Source organism: Gavialis gangeticus, unplaced genomic scaffold (assembly GCF_001723915.1).
Source record: "Gavialis gangeticus isolate Ggan-Ray unplaced genomic scaffold, GavGan_comp1, whole genome shotgun sequence".
Classification (NCBI taxonomy): domain Eukaryota; kingdom Metazoa; phylum Chordata; order Crocodylia; family Gavialidae; genus Gavialis; species Gavialis gangeticus.
This window is the reverse complement of record NW_017729031.1, coordinates 7,206,399-7,218,757: the sequence shown is the minus strand read 5'-3', so window position 1 is coordinate 7,218,757 and position 12,359 is coordinate 7,206,399. Positions and strand designations below refer to the sequence as shown.

Sequence of the window (12,359 nt, the reverse complement as noted above, 5' to 3'; positions counted from 1 at the left end):
TAAAAGCAAAAACACAAACTTGTCTTACAGACCAATGAACAATAAGGTTCCAAACTTGACAGGGTTAATTGATCATTAGGTGCATATCTATTTTTGCTAAACTATGCAATGAATGGGCTTAATAAGAAAAGATTTCTGAACAAAACACAAAGCTTCGCTACAGCACAGTCCTCCTCAACCTGTTACATACCTGAAGCTCAAGTTAAAACTATGTCTTCATTTGTTCTCCTTTTTCCACAATGGCATTCCCTATCCTTATTTTCATATGAACTTGAAATTTATTTCTAATATATTTAGCCTTGCTGACATTAATAGTAAGCCCAACTTCTTTAGTGCTTAACTCTATGATATCTGTATTTGTTTGTACCATTTCCATTTCCTCTCCTGCTGAGTAGATATCATCTGAATACGCAAATACCAGATGCAGTCAGTCCTACTGCAGACCTCATTCTTTTTCAACAGCTTTTACAAGCATCAAGTTGAAAAGCATTGGTGAAGGTGGGTCCCTTTGTTTGAACCAGCTGTTGATTTTCTATCAGATCTGATAGCATTCCTTCAATTTTTGCATAAGTCCTTGATCTTTTAATGCACATCCTAGTAAAGCATACCCATTTTCTAGGAATTCAAAACCCTGCCATGGTTGCTCATAGTGATTCTCTTCTAATATTATCATAAGCTTTGATGAAGTCTATGAAAACTTGATGTACACCTTTTGCAACGTCCCATTTCTTTTCCAGCAATAACCTCTTTGAGAATGTGATCCAAAATTGATGTATCTTCCTTGAACCCACACTGATAATCATGTCCCTAAATTTTTTGTGTATATGGGAGCAATTCATTTAGAAGCAGTTTACGAAAGAATTTTACTTTGTGAATGGTAATGGGGATACCTTGACTGTTATTATACTCTCTTCAATCACCCTTCTGGTAAATTGGGCATACTATTGCCTGCTTCCTTTGTTTGGGCATTCTTTCTTCTCTCCAGATATTTTTAATCATCTTGTGAAGTTGGTGCTTTAGCATTTTGAATCTAAATTTCAAGCATCCAGCTGAAAGATTGCCTGTCCCTAGTGCCTTATTATTTCTGAGTTTTTAACAGAGATCTGTATCTCCTCTACCAAAGGATCTGTTATTTTGATTTTAACAATAAGATTTTCAGCAACTCTTCTTTCATTTTTATATTATACATTTAGAAGTTCTTTGAAATATTCTTTCCAAACCTGACTGCTCTAACTTGTATTGAGAACTGGTCACCTTTCTCATTCTGACAATCTCAGAAATCCTCCACTTTTTTCCCAGTGTCACAAACTTGTGTCCTTTTCTGAACACAGATCAGATGACTTAAATTTATGATTTTTTGGACTCACTTTGCTTTCTTGTGAGACTTGGTCATTAATTACTTAAGTTCTCTGATTGTCTCATGAAAGAACAGTGATGTTAAGTTCTGCATCGTTAGATTCCAAAGGTTTTCAAACTTTTTTGGTCAGTGTACCCCTGGCAGGGAGTCCCCCAGTGGCTGGTCAACAAGTGAGTGGGGGATCCCCCCCAGCAGCCAGTCCACAAGCAAGGGGGAGGGGTTACCTCCAAGTTTAGGGTAAACAACCTAAAACAAGATTTAGGTTGCTTGATCAGATAATTCGGAGGTAAACAAACTGCTTGAACTTTTATTTGAGCCTAATTTGCATAAAATGAACTTTTCCACCAGGGGAATCTATAATACCTTTTTATTCTCCTGTGCAATATGAAGTTTCATTTCCACCTAGGAGAAATGTTACAATCTGTGCATTTTCCTTTGCCTGAGGAAGGGTGAGTGAGGCCAAAAGCTTGCAAATAAATAAATTGCTTTGCAACTATTTAGTTGGTCTAATAAAAAATATAACCTCTGCCAAGAGTTCTGCATATTTTTTGTCTGTAGACCAACACAGCTAAAACCTGTATCCCTGAAGTTTTCTTATTATAATATAGTTAACATGCTTCATCACTGCTTAGTATAGATGAATCACATTATTATTTTTTGCACAGGAGGCAGCCAAACTCCTTGGATCCTCTATAAAATATGCGTTAGCCTTGCCTAGGCCAGGGAAATTTCTGAGTACGTTTGTGTAGCAGCCCACTGTCTGCAGAGAATGTTTTAAACAGTGTAATCTAACCCCGCTGGGAGCAAATCCAGTTAACATAGGTCCAAAAACTACACTGGCAGACATCAAGCTGGCTACAGTATGAGTCTCACCATTGCTAACCACTGCTCAGTGGTGGGAAAGTTTTCAAAAATGTCTCTAACATCATCAAAACTAGTGGTTCTAAGCATTCTGTCAAACGATAGTTGATATAAATACACAAATGTTTTATAATGTGCTGTTTAAGATTATGTTGACTAGTAGTAGTTTTGTAGGACGAGGGCATGTGTAGATGAAACGTGGGCCCTAAATTGAAGTGTTGGGTTTTTAAAAACACTGCTTCAATTTAGGGCCCTTTAAACCCCCGTGTCATGCACACACTTCCCTGCCTCTCCAACAGCAGCGAGAGGAGGGCGAGCTGCCAGCAGATGGAGCTGTCCCTGGGCTGCAGGGGAGGTTGGTGCTTCCCTCTGTGGCAGCAGCGCCCCCTCCCTCCCTCCCCCCTCCAGGCAGCACCTGCCTGCAAGGCACCTGGCTCCGGTAGTCCTGGGGGGCACTGCAGCCACAGAGGGAAGCACTGGGCCCCTTCACAGCTCAGGCTGGCAGGCTCCAAGGGAAAAAAAAAGATCTTTGGTGGACCCTGCCTTCCCGGGCTGCTGCCAGGCTGCCTGTAGGGCTTCCTGCAGAGCCCCTGAGCTGCACAGAGTCCAGTGCTTCACTCTGGGGCTGTAGGGGCTGTAGGGGAGTTTTAGTTTGCTGCACCCCAAGTCATTTAAGGCGCCTTAGACCGCCGAATTTCATACAGCGGCTGTAATTAATGCACAATGCGCCATCAATGCATACAAACACTGACATCATTAAAGCATGCAAAAGCATTTAGCCCACTTTAAAGTGTCATGCATACATGCCCCTCATTTCGTCTACATACTACTATACAGTAGGTTTTGTCAGATATCATCTAGTACACAGGCTTCTGTTCAGATGAATAGGTTCATACATCTCTAAAACTAGTTTATTCTCTAGTACGAGAGAAAGGGGGAAAAAGCAAAAATTTCAGATCTAGTTCTCCTGTTTGGAAGACTCAAGATTTCCAGATGTACTGCAATAGAGAAAGAAGGATATAAAGATCACTTAATTTGTAATATTATTGACAATTGCCCTTTAAAATTAATGTAAATTTCTGCATATAAAGTAGTTGCATAAAAGGGCCCTTGGCAGCAAGAATAATGACAGAAGTTTTACAGTGGTGTTATAAAACTTATTTAAGAAATTTTCTGTATGATAGAAATGTTAGCTACCAAAGGCTCAAGTTTTGTTTCTTGTGAGAGACACAAAGTCAGGTATATGTGGGTTACATTGCAATTCCCTTTAATTTTCACATCTGATTTTCCAAGTAATACTGTCTTCATTTCTCTAGAACTTCAAGACAAAGTTCTGATTTATTCTATCAAAAAAACATTCAAAATTAGATCCAAGCATACATGGTGACAAAACAAGCAGGAAACACCATCACAAACGTCAACTACGATACCCCAGGGTTTCTGACACCAGCTGATAATTTCTAAAACTACTACTTTCCAAAACGTTCTGGCAATCCAATAGGTTGATTTGTTCATTCAAAACTCTAACCTCCATATGTTGGGAGGGACATAAATTACTTGATGACTATCTAGTTTGTATTCTTACCTGGGCAATAGTCCAAGGTGCACTTCCTGAGAAACCAATGGAAACAGTGAGATCTGACATCATCCAGGAGGGGTGGTTATTTTGAAGAAATACTGAATTGCTAATTGTTTTGGTCCCACAGAGCGAGCAGCTGGAGTGTATCACAGGGAGGCGCGAACTGGAAAATATCAGCTCACCTACATAGAAGCAAAAGCAGTGTGTGAGTATGAAGGAGGACGCCTAGCCACATACCAGGAGCTGGAGGCAGCACGAAAAATAGGTTAGAAATCAAATGTCTATATGAACATTCATGGTTTGAATTCCACATCACCTGTTCACCCTGCTGCTGACACTCATCAGAAGTATCATCGTTGCAGGGAGCAATGGAGCTCTTGCAACCTCATGCGAAAACAGAGGCAACTGGAATTTTGCCTGAACTGTACGCGGCTAAAGGCTGCTGCGCTTCTTGTACAGCAGCCAGTTGTAGCAGCTGTCTGCACTGCTGGGGAATCCCTTAGTGCTCTGGGTGTGGCAGAGAGCTGCTGGATATGGGGGAGGAATGCATTAGAGCAGCTTCTTCCCAGATATTTCTAGGAGTGGCCTCACTCCCAAATCCTTATCAGTCTGTAACAGGAAGGGGATGTTATTGTTGGTATAAGACCAGGTCATTCCCTTCCAGTGCATTTTCTTATTACAATGATAGCTCAACATTGCAGGGGCTCACTTCAGGAGAAATGAAAGGTCTCAAATTTTCACTCTATCCACCAAGCTATTTTTATCATGTTTATTCAAAAGGTATTAGTAGAATTTGCTGTGTATGGATTGAGATGAGAACAAATGTCCCAATGGCAGGGTACGAGTGTTTGGTGTTAAAAGCTGAATGAGCGCAGACCTTCACATAGCTATTGTTTGTTCAGTGTATGTGCTAATAGCATTTGTTCAGTGTTTCATGATACATTCATTCAGAACATTAGGTTATGGGAAAGTATCTTCCATTCTGAGAAATATGCAGGCTTCATTGTTGAGTCAGAAGCTGGCAATGGACACCAGCACACAGTCAAAAAGGGTACCTTTGTCTTCTGTGACTATGAAACCCTAACCAACCACAAATATGCTCTAGTTTTTCATTTTGAAAATGTGGTCATCTATTTAAAAATGGTTTTGTTCCAATACTGACTAATGTTGAAGTCTTTGACTGTTATTTTTAAACTCTTAACCATAAACAGTGTATTAACAGGACTTCTAAAATTGGAAATATAAATTAAAATTTTAAGCTCTTATTTCCATAGCTATATTCAGTATACAGTATTTTATTTACCCTAAGGGCCCAGTCCTGCATATTCTTATACACATAAGTAATGATTGAGCAAGGTTTGGAAGATGAGGCATTAGCAAAACAAATAAATATAATACAAGTATGTGACTAATTTAAAATCTAATTTGAATACAAAGGCTGGTACTGTATTTAGATTCTCCAAGACAATGCATTTTATAGTTCATCTTCATCTGATTTTTAAATGAGAAAGCAATAATTTTAATGTGGAATACAAGAAGTAATGTTACACTTTGAAACAAGATGTCTGTTAAGCTAATTATGCATTAACTAATTTTTATCAACAAGAGTAAAATGTTAGTTCGAAGGAAGCAATAGTCAGTACAATGTTTCTTGCTTGGGGCAAATTTACACAGCATCCACAGAACTTTCTTTCTCTCACAGGTTTTCATGTGTGCGCTGCTGGCTGGATGGCTAAGGGCAGAGTTGGCTATCCCATTGTGAAAGCCGGAACAAACTGTGGGTTCGGAAAAACTGGCATTATTGACTATGGGTTTCGGCTCAACAGAAGTGAGAGATGGGATGCCTATTGCTACAATCCTAATGGTGGGTTTAAAAAGAATCCACTGGTGATTATTTATTATTACTAAAAATATGTTTTTACTAACTGATACCCTAATAAAAGATTGACAGTTGGCCAGGGAATGAATAATGTGGCTAACACTTTGAATGTGACAGGGTGAAAAAAATTCTATCTTGGGTGTGCAGTTTTACATGCTTATATCTCTGTTTAGACTGTGGGTAATTACAGATAATTTAATTTAGATGCCTGGTTTCAAGTACTGAAACCTGAATATCTTGCCCTGTGTATTTGTAACAGCCACATTGCTGGGAAAACTTAATATCCTATATTGTGAACAGAATTTTTTATCTATGTTACAAAGTAAGTTCTTAGAATACTAAAATTAAAACAATGTTTTAAATCTCAGTTTTGTCAGGAAGAAGGTAGGACAGGGCAGACTGAACCAGTTAAATTCTTAAGATGCCATCCTGCCCGCCCTCGTGCCTGACTTCAGCCCAGCATGGCTAACCACCTCTGAGTTATGCTCCAGTCATTCTCCTGTCTGTTTGCCTTTCACGTCTCTCTGAAGTTAGGCAAGAAAAATCCATTACGTCAGTTTGATTCTGTTCATTTTGCCGTTCTGAGTGTTTCTGTTGCAGACTCCGCTGTCAAGAATTTATTTTAAAACTGCCATTTTCATGGGTTTGAAAAAAAATCCAGAAAATGGGTTCTATTGATCTTTTCAATTTCAACTTCATAAAACCCTTTTTTTCTTATAAATCTAGATTATGCCCAATTTTGAGTTATGACTATCCCTTTAATAGATGTCCTTTTTAATTGTTTGACATTTGGAAGGAAGTCTTAGGTATAATGAAAAACAAATAAAAGCAAGTAAATTCATTTCAGTCTACATTTTAGAACTTCAAAATGTTTTCAAAAGCTTAACTCATCAGTAGTTGCTGAGCAATATTCTAACAAGCTATAAATAAACTACCTGTTCTCCCAGTGTACGGGTCAGCTTCAGTGGAGCTAATTCATCTAGCAATGATCATTCCTCAGGTCAACCTCACCGGCTCCAATACTGCCACTGGGCAAAGATTAAATGAGGATCTCCTCCAGGGTTTGGTAGTGTTGAAGTGATGTTGTTACCCTGCTGGTCCTGGAAATATGTGAAAGATCAATATCACCCACAAGAATTCTTACTTTGATATTCTCCATAGGTTTTTTAAGCTACACGGGATTTTTCTAATCATCTAGTATGAGATCCTTCTTAAAATTGTGTTTGAAGCCCAAGCTAGGGAATTTAACTCTTCAGTGTTTTACTTTTGTTATAAAACATGCATTTTAGGCAGAAAATACGTATCTGCCTATAGCTTCTCCTGGCTTTCAAGTACATACCGAGAAAAATAAATGAGAGATGAAATGCCATTAAATGAGGAACGTTCTTCAGATGTTTTTCAGATAAACATATTTAGAACTTGTTTCTATTCCCATTAATGGAACTCTTAAAAATGAGTTTTTAGCCTGGAATTGAAATATAAGCATACATGATTGAATGGCTAGGGTGCCAGCTGGGTGTTTAGCACACAGAGAAACTACCCAAGCCAGGCTGCCAATTCTTGGGCCAAATACAGAGTATGTCTTGGCAGGGTAAAATATCTCATGCTGAGTTCTGTACTGCTGCTGCCAACTGTTGCCAGTTCCTAAGCTAGCTGGTTCAAATATGTCTTATATGTTTACAGCTCGCTCAGCTATGTTTACACTAAATTGCAGCCTCTCCAATATAGTTTGGTACCACTACACACGGCACGCTGAAGAAAGAAGGCAAGTTCAGGAAGACAGTAAAAAGTGGACATGAAAAAAACAAGCGCTTAATTTTGTATGTTCTTTACGTCATTCTCATAAAGTCCAAATATACTGTCCCATGTTATGAAACCAGTATTTAGGGTTAGTAGTGACATACATACAGCTGTGCATAGCTTGTTTGCACATGCTATGATTCTAGCTTGTTTGTGTTAGCTGGGCAGCCATCAACCAAATACCTCTGTGGGGTGGGGGGGGATACTCACAGATGTTCAACATATAAAGACAGGATGAGAAATACTTCACTGATAATTACTGTCAGCCTTTCTTTTGCCTTTGTCAGCCCTCTCCTCTGAGATGCATGTTAATTATTTTACAAATGTTTTGCTTGGTAGTACAGCATAACTGCCCAAAGCTGTTAACACTCAGAAAACAATTTGAATCCTTCCCCTTGTAAGAAAAATGTTTTATGATCAATGGACAGTGCTGTTCAGACTCAAATAGAGCTGCCTGTCTTCAGGTTACAGGGCAGGGTCCTAGGGAGGTGATGCTCAATCTTCTTTAATTAAGTAATGCCTGCACTGCCCTCTGAGGCTAGGGACAGACATTCAGTAAGCCTGAGCCTGAATTGATTCAATCTTTGCAAGTTAGTTTAACCTGCAAAGTTTGAGCCAATTTGGAGGTGGACAGACATTCCCTTTTCCTTCCAGAAATGTAGGCACATGCTTACAGTAGCTCAGGATAGAAGCCGAGGGGCAATAGAGCATCCCTCCCTTCCCTTCCACAATGCTGAGCTGCAGGGGGGCATGCTGAGCATGCAGGGCATGTCCAGGCCCAGGCGGAACGCTCTGATTAGGAAGGGTTGTAAACCCCAAACCTGCCTGCACTGTCCTAGGCTTTTCCCAGCTCACTGCTCAAGGAGCAGGAGTGTTGCCAGACCTTGTACCTGTTGATGATACTGAGCTTTTCAATCTCACTCTCCCTGCTTCTTCATACTGTCTGCAAACCAGGTCACTTCTGATACCTTTCTCTGTTCCCTATTGAAGAGGGACAGATTGTAGCTAGCAGGCTGCTTGTCAGAACAAAGTTTATTGGCCCATCAAGCCCTACAAAAGAAAACATCTCTCTCATTAGTTTCAAGATCGTCTTGGATAGGGACAGACTTTCAAAAAGCCTAAACTTGAATTAAGCAATCTTTGCTGGTTAGTTTAACCTGGCTAGGCTGAACCAGTTTGTAACCGCACTGGCATCCCCTCTGGACTGGGAACATGGAGGCACATGCCAGCAGTGGCTCAGGCTAGAAGTCGGTGTGTGTGTGGGGGGGGCTAGAGTAGCCCCCCTCCTTCTCTTCCACACTGCTAGACTGGGGGGACTTGGCCAGGCCCCAGCAGGACGCTCTGATTAAGGAGGCATTTTCCCCCTCCCCACCCACTCTACTCCTTACCAACCCAGAAGGGAGTTGATAACAGAGCATTTAGCAACTCCCCAGCAGGGAGCTGGTAACACCCCATCAAGAGAAAACAACCTCTCTCATTAGTTCAAGCTCTTCTTATACAACTTTTTCCAAGGAAGGAACACAGGGACATTACCAGCTGACCTGTTGATTAGCTCCAAAAAGCCATAAGTGGACACTGTCCTGTCTGCCTTACATAGACACCTCTCAGCATTAGCTAGCATACCACATGCTGGCTATGGTCCATGCTATGGGAGAGAAGAGGGGGGAAACCCTGCTTGAGCAGGTAGTGGGGGGGGGGGGGCAGTCTCTGCTGGAGTTCCAGCCAGGGACCAGAGGGGAGAGGCCCACCGAGGGCTGCAAAGCATCTGGAATGCTGGGGGACTCTGGTTTAAGTTAAACCAGGAAGGGGTCTGGGACAGACATTGCATAAACTGGTTTGACCAAATCAGTTAAATCTGATACTATATTCAACCAAGTTTATCCCAAACCAGTCTCAGCCACTTTCAAACTGGTTTATGTGCACTGAACATCTGTTCTGTTACAGGCTTAAACCAGTTTCTGATCACACAAACCAGTTTATGTGTCATGTCTGTCCCTAGCCCTTATCTGCAGCATGCATTTGCATTTGCAAGCCACTAGCTGTCTGCCCTTTGTTCCAGTGAAATTGGAGACCCACACAGATACCTCTCAGCAGTACCTAGCATGGGCAGTGGGAGGGCATAGCCAGATGCAGGGTGTCTGTGCTGGGGTCCCTGACGTGAAAGAGAGGCAGGAAGGGGGATCCCTGCTTGAGCAGCAATAGAGAGGGGGAGGCAGGAGGAAGCCTGACAGCCACTGCAATCCCTCAGTCAGCTGAAACAGTGATAGTCCTCTGGTTAGAAAGGAGAGGGGTGGGGCCAACCCTGCTCTGCTCCAGCAGACATCCCAAGCCAACCCAGCCCAGCCTAGGGCTGCAAAGCATATGGGACACTGGGGGACTCTGATTTAACTTAAACCAGGAAGGAGACCAGTTTGACCCAAATCAGTTAAGTCTGATACTACATTCAGCCAGGTTTAATTTAAACCAATTTTAGCCATTTTGAAACTGGTTTATGTGCACTGAACGTATGTTCTGTTATAGGTTTAAACCAGTTTCTGATCACTTTATGTGTTTATGTGTAATGTCTGTTTCTAGCCTGAGAGTCTAAAGATATTGGGAGCACCTTTGTGCAACAAACTGTGCTTGAGAACCATGGCTTTCTCATGAAGTGCTTGTGTCAAAGAGTTTATAAATCTGAAGACTAAATGTTCAAACTAAATGCTTAATTCTACAGACCTGTGTTTTTGTGTTTTGTGTTTACAACATCCAGTGTAATTAATGGGAACAAGTGTTTAATATCTTGGAGTATAAGGCATAAAGAAGGGAAAATAAGGAAAAGCAAAAAAAAATCCTATTAAGTGGGGATGAGGTCTCAAGTTTATAGACTTTGATTTTAATTTTAAGGAAGTACCTGAAAGAGGAGACATAAGGTTGGATGGTATGATTTATAAAAAAATCCTGTGAAGACTAAAAATAGACTAGGCCAAAAAATGCAAACCTCTTTATAGAAACACCTAGGATCTAATCCGTACCCACTGAAGTCAGTAAGAGACTTTACACTGTCCATGTCTACACGAGACACTGACTTCATAGTTGTTACTGCACAGCCATTTAGTACAAGTCCAAGTTTATACAAGTTTAAACAAGTAGAAAAGTTTATACAAGTACTAAATGACTGTCCAGTAACCCGAGTTACTACACAGTAGCACTGATGTACTGCTTTTTTGTGATGCTGCTGTGCAGTAGCCCACGACTACTGTGCAGTACTGTTGCATCACTTTTGTTTTCACTCAATGCTACTGTGCAGTAGTCTTAGGCTACTGTGCAGTCAGCATCTTGTGTAGACACAACCACTGACTTCATTGGGCTTTAAATTAGGCATCTAATTTCCAACATATGAACTCTGTGTGAACTGTACACATCATATGTGTGCAATGACTTCTGTGGGTTGAAAAGGGTGAGTGCATGGAATTAGATGGACACTATGGAATAGTCAGTGAGTTGATTCTACATATTTCTGAGGAAAGACCTAACAGATGCATAGCCATGAAGGACTAAATCCCCGTCAAAATCTGAGATAAGCATTTAGATTCTTTCTAATGTTTTAATTTTTCTCTTAGGAAAAGAATGTGGTGGAATCTTTACAGATTCAAAGCACATCTTTAAGTCACCAGGCTACCCCAATGAATATGAAAATGAACAGATCTGCTACTGGCACATTAGACTGAAGTACGGGCAACAAATTCATCTACAGTTCCTGGAGTTTGATGTTGAAGATGACACTGCCTGCATGGCTGATTACTTAGAAGTATATGACAGCTATGATGATGTCACTGGCTTTGTGGGCAGGTAAAAAAAAATTCCACATCTTTATTTTATTTAAGTCAATATAGTTGGTCTTGAAATGTTCAAGATAATATTTCATAGTCTCAAAATGGGGCCAGACAAAGAGCCCTTTTTCAGACTGTATTTGCTGAATAGACCCTTCAGTAATTCCACATCTAATTTTTTTTAGAAGAGGGGTTGACAAATTATGGCCTACCAGCTGATTAACCTTCAGAGCCATTGATTGGATCCAGCCCACAGAGTTAGGGTTTGGTGGCATCCAGCAGCAGGAGACTTTGCTCAACTCACACCAGGCCTGCACATCCAGGTGCTTCACCCTTTGCACACTGCAGTTGGGCAGCTAGGAGACGTGCCGACAGAGGCAACTCAGTCTTAGTGGCAGCCTGTTTAGCCCCATGGGGCGTGTCCACACATGCAAGCATGTGCACTTGCAGCAGCTCAGTTAGAAGCAGTACAAATTTTTGCCTCAGCGCATATGCTCGGACATGCACTTTGGTGTGGAACAAATTGTGCTACTTGGGGCAAAATAACCCTGCCTGGCTCCTTCTGGATCTGCAGCCAGGAGGAGCTAGAGCTCGGGGCCAGCACCTGTGCTGTCCCTAGCAGTATAAAAAGCTGCCCTGTCCTGGCCCCAGCAGTATAAAAATTTGCCCTGGGCTACTAGCTCTCAGAAGCTTCTGGGGCCCAGCCAATTGGTACCTGGGGACACTACCCCTTGTGCCAGCCTGGCTGCTGAAGCAGCCCTGAGAGTTCCCTGCACCCTTTACCCACTGCAGCAGTCTGGCAGTGGGGGGCTGCTGCCTTGCTGTGACCTGCTGTGCACCTGCCAGACCCAGATGGGGACTGCAGAGCCAGTAGACTGTGGTTGCAGGGTTGGCCTCTGTGCGGCACTACTGCCACATGTGCCCCCTGCCCGGCCATCTGGGCAGCTATCACCTGAAAGATGTTCCGGGTGTGGTGGCCTGCTTTGAACTGTCAAAGCATGTCCTCCTGGCCCCATTTGGCCAGGAGGTCAACCACAGCCAGCTGGGTCCAAGGTGCCAGCTCTGAGCAGGCAG

The 12,359-nt window shown here is 41.8% G+C and overlaps 1 protein-coding gene across 1 annotated transcript in view; it reads left to right on the top strand.

The window, feature by feature from the left end:
* TNFAIP6 (TNF alpha induced protein 6) overlaps window positions 1-12,359 on the top strand; it is a 31,032-nt gene that overhangs the window by 13,386 nt on the left and 5,287 nt on the right. Inside the window, exons 2-4 of the mRNA XM_019522427.1 lie at window positions 3,925-4,062; window positions 5,500-5,661; window positions 11,076-11,304. Coding sequence (XP_019377972.1) covers window positions 3,925-4,062; window positions 5,500-5,661; window positions 11,076-11,304 — 529 coding nt within the window. The remainder of the gene's footprint in view (window positions 1-3,924; window positions 4,063-5,499; window positions 5,662-11,075; window positions 11,305-12,359) is intronic.